At 37.2% G+C, this 13,170-nt stretch overlaps 3 protein-coding genes across 3 annotated transcripts in view; 1 reads left to right on the top strand and 2 right to left on the bottom strand.

Annotated features, from left to right (window-relative positions):
* Positions 1–5,649, bottom strand: part of LOC129759993 (myosin-I heavy chain) — a 68,767-nt gene extending 63,118 nt beyond the window's left edge. The window contains exon 1 of the mRNA XM_055757571.1: positions 4,260–5,649. Within this exon, the coding sequence (XP_055613546.1) occupies positions 4,260–4,284 (25 nt within the window). The 5' untranslated portion in view covers positions 4,285–5,649. The remainder of the gene's footprint in view (positions 1–4,259) is intronic.
* A 691-nt stretch (positions 5,650–6,340) lies between these two features.
* Positions 6,341–6,914, top strand: LOC129760005 (cytochrome c oxidase subunit NDUFA4-like). The gene is made up of 3 exons (XM_055757585.1): positions 6,341–6,496; positions 6,559–6,705; positions 6,771–6,914. Exons 1-3 carry the CDS (start codon positions 6,458–6,460, stop codon positions 6,855–6,857), a joined length of 273 nt encoding a protein of 90 aa, XP_055613560.1. The 5' UTR covers positions 6,341–6,457; the 3' UTR covers positions 6,858–6,914.
* A 2-nt stretch (positions 6,915–6,916) lies between these two features.
* LOC129760006 (cytochrome c oxidase subunit NDUFA4-like) lies at positions 6,917–7,953 on the bottom strand. Its single transcript, XM_055757586.1, has 3 exons — positions 7,783–7,953; positions 7,536–7,682; positions 6,917–7,178 (listed from the first exon to the last, which is right to left on the bottom strand). Exons 1-3 carry the CDS (start codon positions 7,834–7,836, stop codon positions 7,116–7,118), a joined length of 264 nt encoding a protein of 87 aa, XP_055613561.1. The 5' UTR covers positions 7,837–7,953; the 3' UTR covers positions 6,917–7,115.
* Positions 7,954–13,170: the final 5,217 nt, after the last annotated feature.

Genomic DNA, 13,170 nt, shown 5'->3' with positions numbered 1-13,170 from the left:
AAAGGTCCGGCAATTGACAATCACTAGAATGGAAGCTTGAATTCAAACTAAGAAACAATTTTGAATAAATCGTTCGACCGATTGAAATGAAATTTTATTTGACTAAATTTCAGATTTACCAAAGGTGGGATTTTTTTCAAATTTAATTTTTGAAACTGTCACTTTGTTTTAGACTTTATTTTTCGTTTCGGAATATTAAATTTGTAACCATTCCCCAATTTGTTAAAAAAAATATTACTGAGTTACTGAGTTTTGTACGAACAAGTTCTAAGAATAAAACATTGCTTCTCGAGGCTCTACACATTCGAAATCGAAGAATAATTCGTACCATCAATAGTTCTAATCACCTGCGGACACCAGTTTGAGCGAAGGGATGAATGCAAACAACAAATCTCAACAGCAATGATTTGATTGTCGACCGTATACCTAATTTAAGTCAGGGCAATATTCAGGACCCATTCACAAATCACAACCAACGTTCGTTTTTGATCTTTCACAGAATTGTCATCTAGTTTAAATCAAATTGATAATGTATATCCCAATCAAAGAAATGTTCAAAAAATTTGTTAACTAAATTTTCAACAGGTTTTAAACATTTGGAAAAGTCGAATACCTAATTGGAGTAAAAAAAAACTCGAGACACAGTACTGTGACTGTAAATACACCTCACTGTAAATTTATTACTGAATCAATAAGGACAGCAAAAGCAATACAGATATCATTTGTTATCTTTTGTGAGGGTGTAGCTACCGGCTTACAGAGCTCAGCGATTATTCAGCACTCCAAAACAACGTAGATACATAACGAATGAAGCTCTTTACTTCAAGTGCCAATTGCTGTTTATGCAATGAAGTTCTCAACCGATCGGAATTAATTACCTTCGAAATGTCGCTGCTTTGAACTTGTGTTCTCACCGATATTGAGTGTTTTTATCTTCTGAGATGTTTTATCCCATTAGATTGTTGGCGTAATATATGTTTTTTTTTTTGCTAAATCCTCCGGACTGCAGACTCCACAGTTTAGTTGATGAATGGGTTTTATTCATTCATCAGATGCTTGAAAGTTAAGTATGAACCCCGCGGGTGACGATCTGAAACACCCGATAGAAAAAAAAACAGCCGTCGATTGAAATTCGAATTAGCACTATTTACTATTTATCTACCTAGTTGCTTCTGTTACGAGTAGTGCTTAAGAGTCGCGAAATGTTGCTTTATTCCAGAAAGTGTCAGCGGCTTTGCCTGTGTCCCTTGCAGCAGTGCATAAAGCAATAGGTACGTAATGAATAATTTATGTCGCTGAAGCAATGTGCTAACCGGCTGAAACTCACGAGGGTTGTGTTATGTTAAGCTATGTTGTAGATTATGTACGGATAGCATTGAATTGTTATAAATACAGTACAGATGTACTGTCACCCTGTAATTAGTTTGATCACGTGTGGCTTATTTGAGGTAAAGCAGCGCGTTAAAAAGCACGAGATGGGATTAAAAGTGCACTTTTTTCAGCAGTTCTTCAACTGTTGATGACATTACAAGAAGCACGGTAACGTGATTGAATCAGATGGAATCTTTTGATTGCTTTGATTCTGTAGAATCATTTAACCAAGTAGGCTCACAACGCATACTAGAGTGAATATTTTTCAATTCTTCTAACCTTTGTTTAATGATCGAAGTCTTTACATGTTCTTACTAGAAAAACATAAAACTTTCCTCGGTAAGGCCGTAAAATTAGGACGAATAGGCCGAATACTTATTTTTCAAATTTTATACACTTACAGACTTATCAAATTTTTCAACTGATGTTGGATAATTTATAAAAAATCCAAAAGTAATGTTGGGAAAGCTACAAAATCATCAAAAACTTATGGTTTCAATAAAAGATCTTAGCCGTATCCGTGTATATTAGTTTCATAGTTTTCTACTTTGATTATCGTTTATTCCAAAGTTTTTTCATATATCCTTCGACATTCATTTGATTCAATATAAAATAAGCAATTTCAAATAGCTTGGCACCTGTTTTGACATTTTTTGTTCCAGATTTCACTGGAACCCAATTTCTTTGGCGATAAACGTCCTAGAAGCGAGAATTCATCTGATGTCCTTCTAAATATTGGTGACATTTTGAAAATCAAAAAGACCTCTACTTAAAGAAGATCTGATGTGTTATACATCCTTGTGACTACTGAAAAAAAAATGTTTCCGGAACATCGTTTACCACCATTGAGTTTCAAACACATAATAAAGAGGAAACAAGTAAGTTGATGGTTTTCATAAAATCCCAAATAAAACATTTAAAAGACTACTCCAGAGACCAGTTCACGCTGGTGAGGCTTCCGTATCGTATAAGAAGGTACCCTTAAGGGATGAAATGATGACCAGGTGTCAAAAAGAAAACATAAAGCTGAACCTCATACTTTTTTCACGCAGCGACACTTTGTCTAACGAGGTGTGTGCTCGCGCCCCCGGAAAAGATCTGCCGAGGTTCCTCCGAATGAAACAGCAACCGAAAAAAAAACTTTCTTTTTCATTGTCCACCGAGACCATGCCCCATGGGTCGTGGGTCTTGTGGGCTTTTCGCTTTTGCACCCCCTCGAGCGAGAATGAGAGAAGACCCAATAATGTATAGACACGCAATCTTGAATGGCCTTCGCATCTTTTGGCGGGTTTTATTTTGATAAACTTTTTTGGAAGTAAGCACCTATAGCTATCTTCCAATTGACGCTCAGGTGCTTTTTTTAACGTCGGTGTTTTGTTTTTTTTTTTCACTTTCAGCGGAACAAAAAGTGTTAGTCGCTGCTAGACTAGGGTTACCATACGTACTCTTTTAAGAGTACATGTACTCTTTTTCGATCGAAAAATGAGCGTATTCTTCTTTTTGTGAAATCTTGCCGAATGTACTCTTTTTTTTTCGTTCAAAGACATTTTATCAGAGAAACGAACTTATTTCTTCCAGTTCTTGAGTTTGTGCATTATATGTACAAGAAGTCCGATAGAAATGCAACACTTGCACGGTACATCAGGTTTCCCTACTTTATTGAGTTTTCCAAGAAAACATCACAAATCGATTAAAATCTAAAATTTTCGTTTAAAAACAAGTTTGCTATTTCATCAGCAGTACTTTTCAATATGTAAAATACAACAACTTCGATAGTTTTAAAACTGTTTTTAAGAAAGCTTCTCCCAGGCGTCGAAATAAACTGTGCAGGCCATGAGCGCCTTTGAATATGCAATTAGAGCTCAAACAGTTGGCAAAGAGCACAACAGCAATTTGAACTCCTGTTTAAATGCAACATTTTCTCATGTTTGCGATGTTCTGATCTCTATCTCTTCGAATAATCCAACCAACCTTTGACTTATCACTAAAAATCTGCAAGAAAATGTTAGTATTTTTTGAAAAATCATTATTGCCAGGTAAGTCACATAACTAGCAACTAATTGTCACTAATTGAATGGACTTAAATTTCTTGGTTTCTCCCGTTTCTTCTGAACATTTTGAAATATTATTTCAACGTACTCTTTTTGGCGTTGAAGGATATGGTAACCCTATGCTAGACTTTTCTTTGACTATTTTCGGTAATAGCTTGCGAAGAAAACTGAAATAGCATGTAGTTCGAAAAACTGCGGGAGGCTGAAGGTGAGATTTTAATTTAATTAATGCTCTATCTCTGCTGCGTCCGCTGGAAGTAGAGCGAATCACAGGTTTGATATTTATAGCCTCAAATGATTGGAGACCATTTTTGGCGAACTGATAAGGAAGTTGGATCTTTGGATGGTTATGCTTTGATACGACAATTAATTTAGCTAGTTAGCGGTTACGACGTTACGTAGGTCATAAACTATTTTTAAAATTTGACATTTATTTTTTAAATTATTTATGACAGACGCATTGTCTTCTCAATGGATAAGCAAAATTTAGCTTCCTGTAGGGAAAATAATCATTTGAAAACAAACTTTTAGTTTAATGTCTCTATAATTCAACAACAAACAAACAAAACATTTGAATATAAAACCTTCTTATGTTCAACTTTTGGCTTTTGGTTACTTAGGCAGATTCAGAAAAAAAATTGTTTTAGACTCTTTCAGGGTTCTATCTCTGAAAAGTTATACATACTGCCTAACCTTGATAATATAGATTCAAATTTAAGGAAAGATTTGAATTTTGGACTTTCTATCTCCTCAAAATTGAAAAAAGAATTGAGTTGTTGATTAGCTGTTTAATAAATCATGAAGTATTTAAAAAAAAATTTTTTAAATGGAACATACCTTCTAAAAACACTGGAAGCGACATTTTCGTGATTGGGAAGGCTATGCTTCTCTGTTGACGATTATTTGTTGTTCCTACTCCTAGTCCAAAACAGGACTTGGTGGTCTGCCTGCCTGCCTGCCTGCCGATTCCTTGTAGATGAAACCGACGAGAGTCCTGCTCCCTCTCTGATGACAAATATTAGAATATGACAGTTCACAGGATCCCAGAGTAGGGGCCCTGTCTGGCGCCGACAACGACTTGACGAGCAAGAGAGAATATGAGAGCTGCTTGTTTCCCTCACGGAACAGCAACTCGACGCTCCAAAATCCTGGTATCCTTTTTCCCCCCACTGAAGGCGATCCTCCTATTCCTCCGCCGTTTGCTTCGTCTTTTCAGGGATAGAAAATTTTCACTGACTTTTCCCGACTATCAACACACCACTTAGGGAGGACCGCGCACCACACCTTTTTCTTCCGTGCGGACAATTTCATTACAAAATATACATTTTCTCCATATGCATTTCGGAAGGACAATAAACGATCCTTGAATGGGCCAAACGCATCACCAAATTTCACCATCAATTTTCATCCGCATATTCTGCTACACCAGCCTGATCCCACAGTCTGTGGGATCTTTAGTGGGACAAAAATTGATTTTTCCTTTCAACCTAATCATGCCTTTTTCGAACCTGGATTTCCCCCTATGCCAACAGCTTGAAACATTCTTATTTCTATCACATCTTTACGCCAGATAACCACACCGCACAAATAAGTATAAATGAATAATTTCCACGGGCGTTTTTGCTTAAAATTTTGCTAACAAATTTTCACTTTTTCATACTGCAAGACGAGCTGTAGCATAATTCACGCACCCATTATTTTCGGCCTCCAGATGGCGCTCTCGACAAACACGGACTGCCAAAAAGGGATATGCTGCTGGTTTTGCTATGCTGGCGAAAAACCTCTGCTGGTTCAGTGTATTATGCTCAATGTTGAGTCAGCGCCGTCAGAGAGTAGCGACCCGACCGAATTTGTTGATTGGGGGAGGGAGCACCAGCCTGCACACACACCATCCGATCCGTTCCTTGCACACACCAAACACAGTTAGGCGAGAGGATACATTTAAACCATTTAAACAGTAACCAGCCAAGGATTGTAGGACTTTCGTTCGAAAAATTCACCATATAAGGCACACGCATGCACACCAGGAGGCACACATGTGTACTTCGAAATTACACAAGTCACCGTTACAACAACCCTTCCCAGCTGTTTGCATCCGTCCGAAGAAGAAAACACAGCTCCTTCAGGACAATCCCTACCTACACCGTTCGCCTTTTAAAGGTCCTCTTCCACATAGTCAATACACGGATCACCGTTGTTCGTTCGACACATTCAACGCGATTGAGAGTTGACTGGAGACTGACATGAATGAAGAAACGGGAGCGCTATCTTGCGGTTGCCGGAGACCAAAACAACAATAACAGCTTTTTTCACCACCGGAGAGAATCCGCCCGCGAGAGTACGGTTGAGTTGAGAAAGATCATATCAAAGAAGAATGGCGAAAAAAGTTCTATTTCATCAAAACAAGCGGTTTGTTGCTCGGACGAACATGTAGATGGTACTGATCTGAAAGTTCGTTCATCGCGAATGGACAACTTCGAAGCTCGCTATCAAGCCATTTTCAAATCGGCCGGTGATATCCTTTCAATTATACCATATCTGTATTCCCCATTAGCCGAAGAATACGACTGACACCCTTAAAATTGATTTCAATTTCAATTTCAATCAGGAACGAATCCCAATTTGTGTATAGATGAAAGTAAAACAGACTTAGGGAAACTTACAGCACTTAAACTCAAGCAGTTTTGAAAGTTGAAGTGATGAAATCGTGTTTAACTTCTTCCCGGGTAATTATGGCAAGTGCTTCTATTTTAAAATTTTTTGCACTCATTAAAATAACCAAACCTATTTAATGTAGCTCAATATGTCATGTTACACAAACCTATTTATATGATAAGTGCGAGATTACAGAAAATTACTCACGTTTTTTAAAATACACATCATCACTTTCATGATCATAAAGGCAGCCGATCTTTTTTTATCGTAGCAATCTATGCATTGAAAATTAATAAGTTTTCCGTCATTACCAAATCCGGTTTCAAACCTTCAAGTACATGTTTTTTAATTGTTTGGCCAGAGAATAACCCAAAGACAAAATGCGAGGCTGGGGTCTTAATGCCTTCAAGGAACCGTTGGTAAGGAACTGATTACTTAGAAACTTTTAACGATAAACTGATATCCAACATCTGTGATGCAGACTTGGCCACTCTATGCGCTATGTATTGGCGATCTAATTTGGGTTAGCTCGATGTCCATGCGTTGCCTGTTCAAAAATCCCGATGTCTGTCTAGATCACAAGAATAACCCTGAGCCCTGGCAAGCTTACCGGAATAAAGCCTATCGTGTAGGAACAATTTATGTGAACATTACAATTTTAGTCATATTTTCATTATTATTTTTCTATTTCAGCTGATACCGAACAAGTACGATTATTCTCAGCCACATCCAGCACCAATAATAGCAAATGGAAAAGTTATTGAACCGAAAAAGAAGTGAACATCCTAATTGGAGAAAATATTTGGCTTGTGATAGAATAAAAACTAGTCGAAACTATGTAATCCGCGTTATCACTGATTTATTCCGCTCTTCATTGTCTCCCGACCAACAGCCTACCAAAATGTCATTTTTAACAATTCTGGAGAGTGCTGGTAACGATTTTGCTTTTACACTTTTTTGTTGTTCAAACTTTTTAGTTGTTAAATAGTGCTACTTGAGTTTACCTGCTGTTCGGCAACTACCTCTTCCAAAAGAGATTTATTCCTGGTATTTCGGGGCTGGGCTCTCAATTTTGGAGTAGTCCCGGACTGGGGACATGAACTGAAAAAAAAATGAAATAATTGTTTATGCATCCTTTGAAATCATATGAAATGATTCTCTGCAAGAAGGTATAATATATTTTTCTATAGTGAGATAAAAATTTATCTCATTATCGACAAGCCTAACAAGATATTTAAAACCCAATTTCATTACAATTTATGAAAAATCGTAATCGCTGTTCCCCTTTATATTACTAAGGAGCTATTTGATTCATCAACATCTCTTCAAATCCTGCGGTCAGCATTGGGCGTTTCTTGAGCTTTTGGTTCGAGATCCAATTTTAGCTTCCGTCCAACCAGTAAACAACCTTTTGCTAACCTTTTTATATAACAAAAACGCTCAACTCTCTTCTCTCACCTTGTGCTGCTTGTTCCTGTAAGCTTCCCAGGGTTCCGGATTGCTGGTGCGGTTCCAGGTGACTTCGGGGCTAGAGATAGCCAGCCGAAGGGTGTAGAAAACGGCAGCAAAAGAACCAACGGCGATACAAGCATAAAGCGGAATCAGCTGGAATCGAAAAATTCCGGATTTTTAGTAAAACCTTTGAATGAGTGTGACGTAACCTTTGTTTTGCGCAGCTCATTTCTCAAGAAAAACAAGTACTTACCGCTGGATTTTTCTTCAGGCTGGCCATAGACATTCCCTGCAATCCTTGAACCATCTTGATTTATTCTAATGGCTTCCTTTTCAACAGAAATCACTTATTAACCACGAAATTCACTCTGATGATTTCGATTCCACTCGATGTACTATACAAAATGATGGAAGTGCAAATTTTTGAAGTTTCGATCAGGTGGCGTGACAGTCTCGTTCATGACGTTTAAAACAGACTGAACCGGTTCGAGAGCTTTTAGAACCGATTTTCAAAACTATAAAATAAGTGCGCAGCCAAAACGCACGTGGCGCTTGATCTATTTTGAGAATGGCGCGTGCAGTTTAATCAGTTGTCACGTTTTCTTCAAATAACATATAGCATCCCGCAGGCCCTTTTAAAACCTTGAGCAACCAATTCCGCGCGTAGGGCTGCGTTTGATGCCATAAATTTCTGTTTTTACTTTTAACGTGCATCAGTCCAGACAGCTGATTGCACCGATTACACCCATACACATTCAATCATGAGCATACTACCCAAGAAATTCTAATTATGCTACACACACTACTTGAAAATCCTTCCATAGAATACAGATTTGAATTTTTAACGATTTTTTTCTTGGTGGTGTTAGGAACCGAAGGAATCAAGCCCCAACCACCAGTTAGTTGAAAAAGTACAGCAGACACAGCAACATCACCAGTGCAATCGGCCAGTAAATCGCCATTTTGTATCAGTACCTCCACCCTCCAGAACTAAATCTCCAGAATGGTGAGTTTGAGCCAATGTCGGATTCTTCGGATTTATCACGAAACGAACACCAATCACATCTGTAGCCTTGAAAATTCGTTAGTAAACTGAACTTTCCAGCGCTCGTTTTTGTATACCGTTTTTCAATTTCTATCCCTGTTTCTCTCTCTCTAATCGTTCTCGTCCTGCGTTACCGCGTTTATCGATGAATACACGGTGAAATGAAAAGTATCAGATTAATTTATATTTAAGTTATATGGCTCATGTATCATAACTTTTTAAATATTCTTTTTTGTTCTAAATGTGTAATTACTCATCTGTATCCTACAGTGCTGTCCAATCGAATAATATTGCCTTTTATTTTATAGGGGAAAACATCAGATTTTACAATTAGACAAGAACGTACAGGAGAGTGGCTTGAAATCTTCGAACCAATCTTAGCTCCCACAAAGCATGAAATTGAAGAATTTTCCGGAGCTGCATATGTTGTGTCAAGGCAGAATTTCTATACAAACTACCAGGTACCAGGGTCAGGGAGCTAAGTGGAGACAGAACAACAGTGACTCGAAACGGCAAAAGACCAGCAGTTTACCGGAGGGCTTAAATTGGTATAATTAAAAAAACTAAAATCCTTCTTTGGAATCTATTTTTTTTTCTCTTCCTGCAGGTGGACAAACAAGCAGCTTATTTTATAAAAGGCTCCAGTGAAAATTCTCTTGTGAATCGTGTTAATGTTGACGAGCAGAGCCACCGCATTCGCATTTACGACCAAGTAACAGGCGGATTGGTTCCAGAAGATTTCGAGATGCAGTTGCGTGTAGATCGTGGCCCAACTTCAATTTTAAAAATTAGGAAAAATTTGAAACAAAACCATCTTTGTGAAAACCCTTTATTGTGTTAGGAAGATTTAAATGTTTAAGAAATAAATTTGATATTTAAATGAAAGAAATTTTTTGTTCATAGTTTGAGTTGGGAAATTTCATCTTATACATTTCCAATTAAAAGGCACAAATACATTCACACGTTTTTGTATTCACTAACACATAGGCGCGTATCAGTCTCACAAATACAATTAAACCATGCCAGATGTCATCGACAGCTGTCATTCTGAACCGGGAATACGTTTCAAGTAGAATCGGTTGGGCCATTTAATGCTTGAATTCAATGGGAGGAATGCTTGAAGAATGCTTGGAATCCAAGCATTCTTTCAAGCATTCCAAGCATTTATTTTGTTAAGCGGGATTAAATGATTGGAAATCGTGTTTTGCCTCTTATCTATAAATTGACATTCCCATACCAAACTGGGGCAGATAACTGCATTTTTGCAAAAAACAAAGTGGCCTTTTAGCCGATAAGCTTCTTTATCAGTTGAGGCAACACGAATAATGAGTGCATTTTTTGCATCGAAAACAGAAAAAGATTATCGCCGAGGTTGAGTGAGCATATGATTTCGAGCTTCCTAAACACTCTCAACTGGATAAATAACGTGATAATTTAAAATGTGTGAAACTAAAAAAATGCGAATTTATAAGCAACAAAATGATAAGCCGTCATCTGGCCAATGCATGCAACGATTGCATGAAAGCCAATCGTATGTTGCTTAAAGCAGACAATCAAGCAAATTATGGTTTTTCAGGGATTAACGGTGGAAGCGTCGGGATAAAAAAAACCATCGCGCTTACTATAGGTTGAATAGCAGTCTACAGAGAATATGAGAATGAAATGTAAGAAATATTTTATCATTCAACACACAAATGACTAAATACGCTTTTTCGATCACTAGCAAACATCTCAAGTTACACATTTTAAGATTTCCCTACAAAAAAAAGTGTTTTCTAGAACTCAATAATGTCAGGCGCAATGGGCACAAGAAGTAACATATTTTTTATCATGGAGGCTGCTTTTGACATTTTTTTTTCTATTTTTCATATGAGTGCTCTTTATATTCAATAAATATTTGCTTTAAATTTTTTTTTAATTTTTATATTGAATGAAAAATGCTTTCTGAAGAAAGAATGGGCCCTAAGACAAGTCACGAGCCATTTTACTCGAGTGAGATTCAAAAACTTCCCGAAATACCTATTGGCCTTTTTACTCACGGCGAAATTTTGAGGGGAAAAAACCTTGACTTGCTCTTTACTCTTACACAGATTTCCATAGAATGACAGCTAATCGGATTGAAATTGAAGTGAAGGGTATCGCCTTCTCTTTATATCATACGAGAAATCGTATACCGGGATTGTGAGCGCGCCCATCGCCAACTTACTTTTCACTCCCGGGATGAAGGAACGAATGAAGATCGGGGTTACACATTCATAAAAAAGCTATTCGCCTTATACAATTAAACTATACTAAAATCAGAAAAGTTAAAAGAAGATCTTAGTTGTTAAAAGAAGATGTAGAATAGAGAATTTAACACGTTTATGTGGTTATCAAGATTTGTTGGCGCATTCGTTGTATTCAAAAATCTATATCGATGTTTTTCTTATACAATTGTGTACACAAAATAGTCCTTCATCCTAAAGTAATGGTGGAATAATTCAAGCAACTTTACAAATATTCCTGAAAAATAACTTCCAAATAACCATGTTTACAATCCGTTTGCTCTACTGAAATTTTTGAAGGTTATTTTTCCCGTTCTTGTTTATGAACTTTAGCTATTGTGCGTGAGAAACAGCTCAATACGGATCAGCGATAAAAAAAAAATTACCGGTCATTGTATTTCAGAATCAAGGTAAGCATTGCGATTTTTCACGTTAATTCAATTTTTTACTTTTATGTGTGACCCTATGTTTTTAAAGCATTATTTTTGTTGTGTGGGTTTGATCGAAAGTCGACTTTCACAGTAAAGGCGCTTTGCTTTTCAAAGTACGCAGCCATTACCAGCCATTGCGAGCAGAGGTGCCAGGTGGTTTTGACAAAAATCAGGACACCTCGAGGAAAAATCAGGGTTTTCAGGACACCACTAAATTGACGAAAATAACATGCAGCTCTGCTTATAGTCCTATTTGCCGCTAGTAGTATTCGTGTCGCAATTCAGGGCGTTTCACTAACACTTTTTCATTTTGGGAACATTAACCTAAAAAACGACCGTGTTCGTCGGCCGGCTGCTCGATTTTTGCACTGGAATTTTTGGAGGTTAATTGTCCTGTTCTGCCGCTCATAGCAAGTCCGTCCCATTTGCATTTTTATCATTTTTGAGTTTATCCGTGGAATCACCTTAAAATTATCGGTAGTTTTAGGAGAAAAAAATTTTTTGAGTACTTTGTTCTGATGAACATTGAAAAAAACCTCAAGTAAATTTGTCCCATCGTGAAAATGATCGCAAGTCGGTCCCAAAGTCAACAATTATAGTGATAAACGACCATGTAGTGTGCTTTGAAATATAACATTGCTACTGTAACAGTTGTGCAGCCTGCAGTTATATTGGATATGATACAGATCAAGCCGGCAATTACTCGCGTGTTATAAAAAAAAGTGAAATATTTTTGCTATTTTCCGAACATTCTACATAAAATTTAAATTGTATAAAATAATAACGCAAAAAAGTCTTTACCTACAGTTCTCTTCATACCCTACATTAAGCTTTCTAAGCTTATTTTTGAATGTATCCGGCCGGGAAAATTCGATCAATTTCACCCAAAAATACTGCAATCTCCTGGGCAATGGATTTCTAAATTTTAAACTCAAAATACCGGGCCATAACCGGTCAATTCTGGTCAAAATCCAGGTATTTTCCTGTAAAAGGCAAGAGAAAAGGTAAAAAATGAACACATGAAAACAGATTTTTTTTACCAAGACACATCAACGGCGGGCATTCAAATCTTATTTTACTATTCCAAAAATGTATGCAAAGCTATTTTATTTTATATTCGAAGTAATTTGTCCCAAAAATGATACATTTCATGAACTAAATGAAGTTTTTGGTTTGTATTTTGCAAAAATTGTGAAAAAAACTCAGAAAAAACGGGTTTTGTTTTCTCGATATCCGGGCAACCGGACCAGACCGGGTATTTCCCATTTATTCTTTAAAGATCCGGTAGCCTGGTTGAAATTGGGCAATCTGGAATGCTTACCGTTGGTTGTTCAAGAAATAGGTTCCGATAGACCGGGACAAGCTCTCTTCTAGCCTTGTTTTTGCATCAGCGTTAGCAGTTGGCTATGGAATGGGACTGACTTGCTATCATTTTTGCTAGATACCTACCATGAAAATAATCGCATATGCGTCCCAGAGCATAATTTTCATCACAAACAAACCAAATTTTGGTATTTTTTAACGAGCAATGATGCAAAAGTATTTGTTTGTCACGTGAGTAACAAATGCTGTTGATTGCCGCCATCAAAACCGCGGGAAAATTCAAAAATTCTCAAAACAAGTAACCAAATTCAATTGCTGTTTTCTCAACTCAACAAAAACGCAAATGGGACGGACTTGCTATGAGCGGCAGTGTTCTCGTCCGTACACGCCAGTGAGACGCCAGTTAATGTGCGTGAGAAATGTCAAAAACAACTCTATATTACATAATTAAAGGCAAAATACAGGTGCTGAAGACGCTTCAAATTATGCAACTAAAGCGAGAAGAACCTTGGATGCGCTTGAGATTAATCTAGAATTATCAGCTGATAATTATCATCGGTTAATCTGGTTAAATGATT

Source organism: Uranotaenia lowii, unplaced genomic scaffold (assembly GCF_029784155.1).
Source record: "Uranotaenia lowii strain MFRU-FL unplaced genomic scaffold, ASM2978415v1 HiC_scaffold_36, whole genome shotgun sequence".
NCBI lineage: Eukaryota > Metazoa > Arthropoda > Insecta > Diptera > Culicidae > Uranotaenia > Uranotaenia lowii.
Note: the sequence above shows the minus strand (reverse complement) of the source record. Positions and strands in the feature narration are given on the sequence as shown.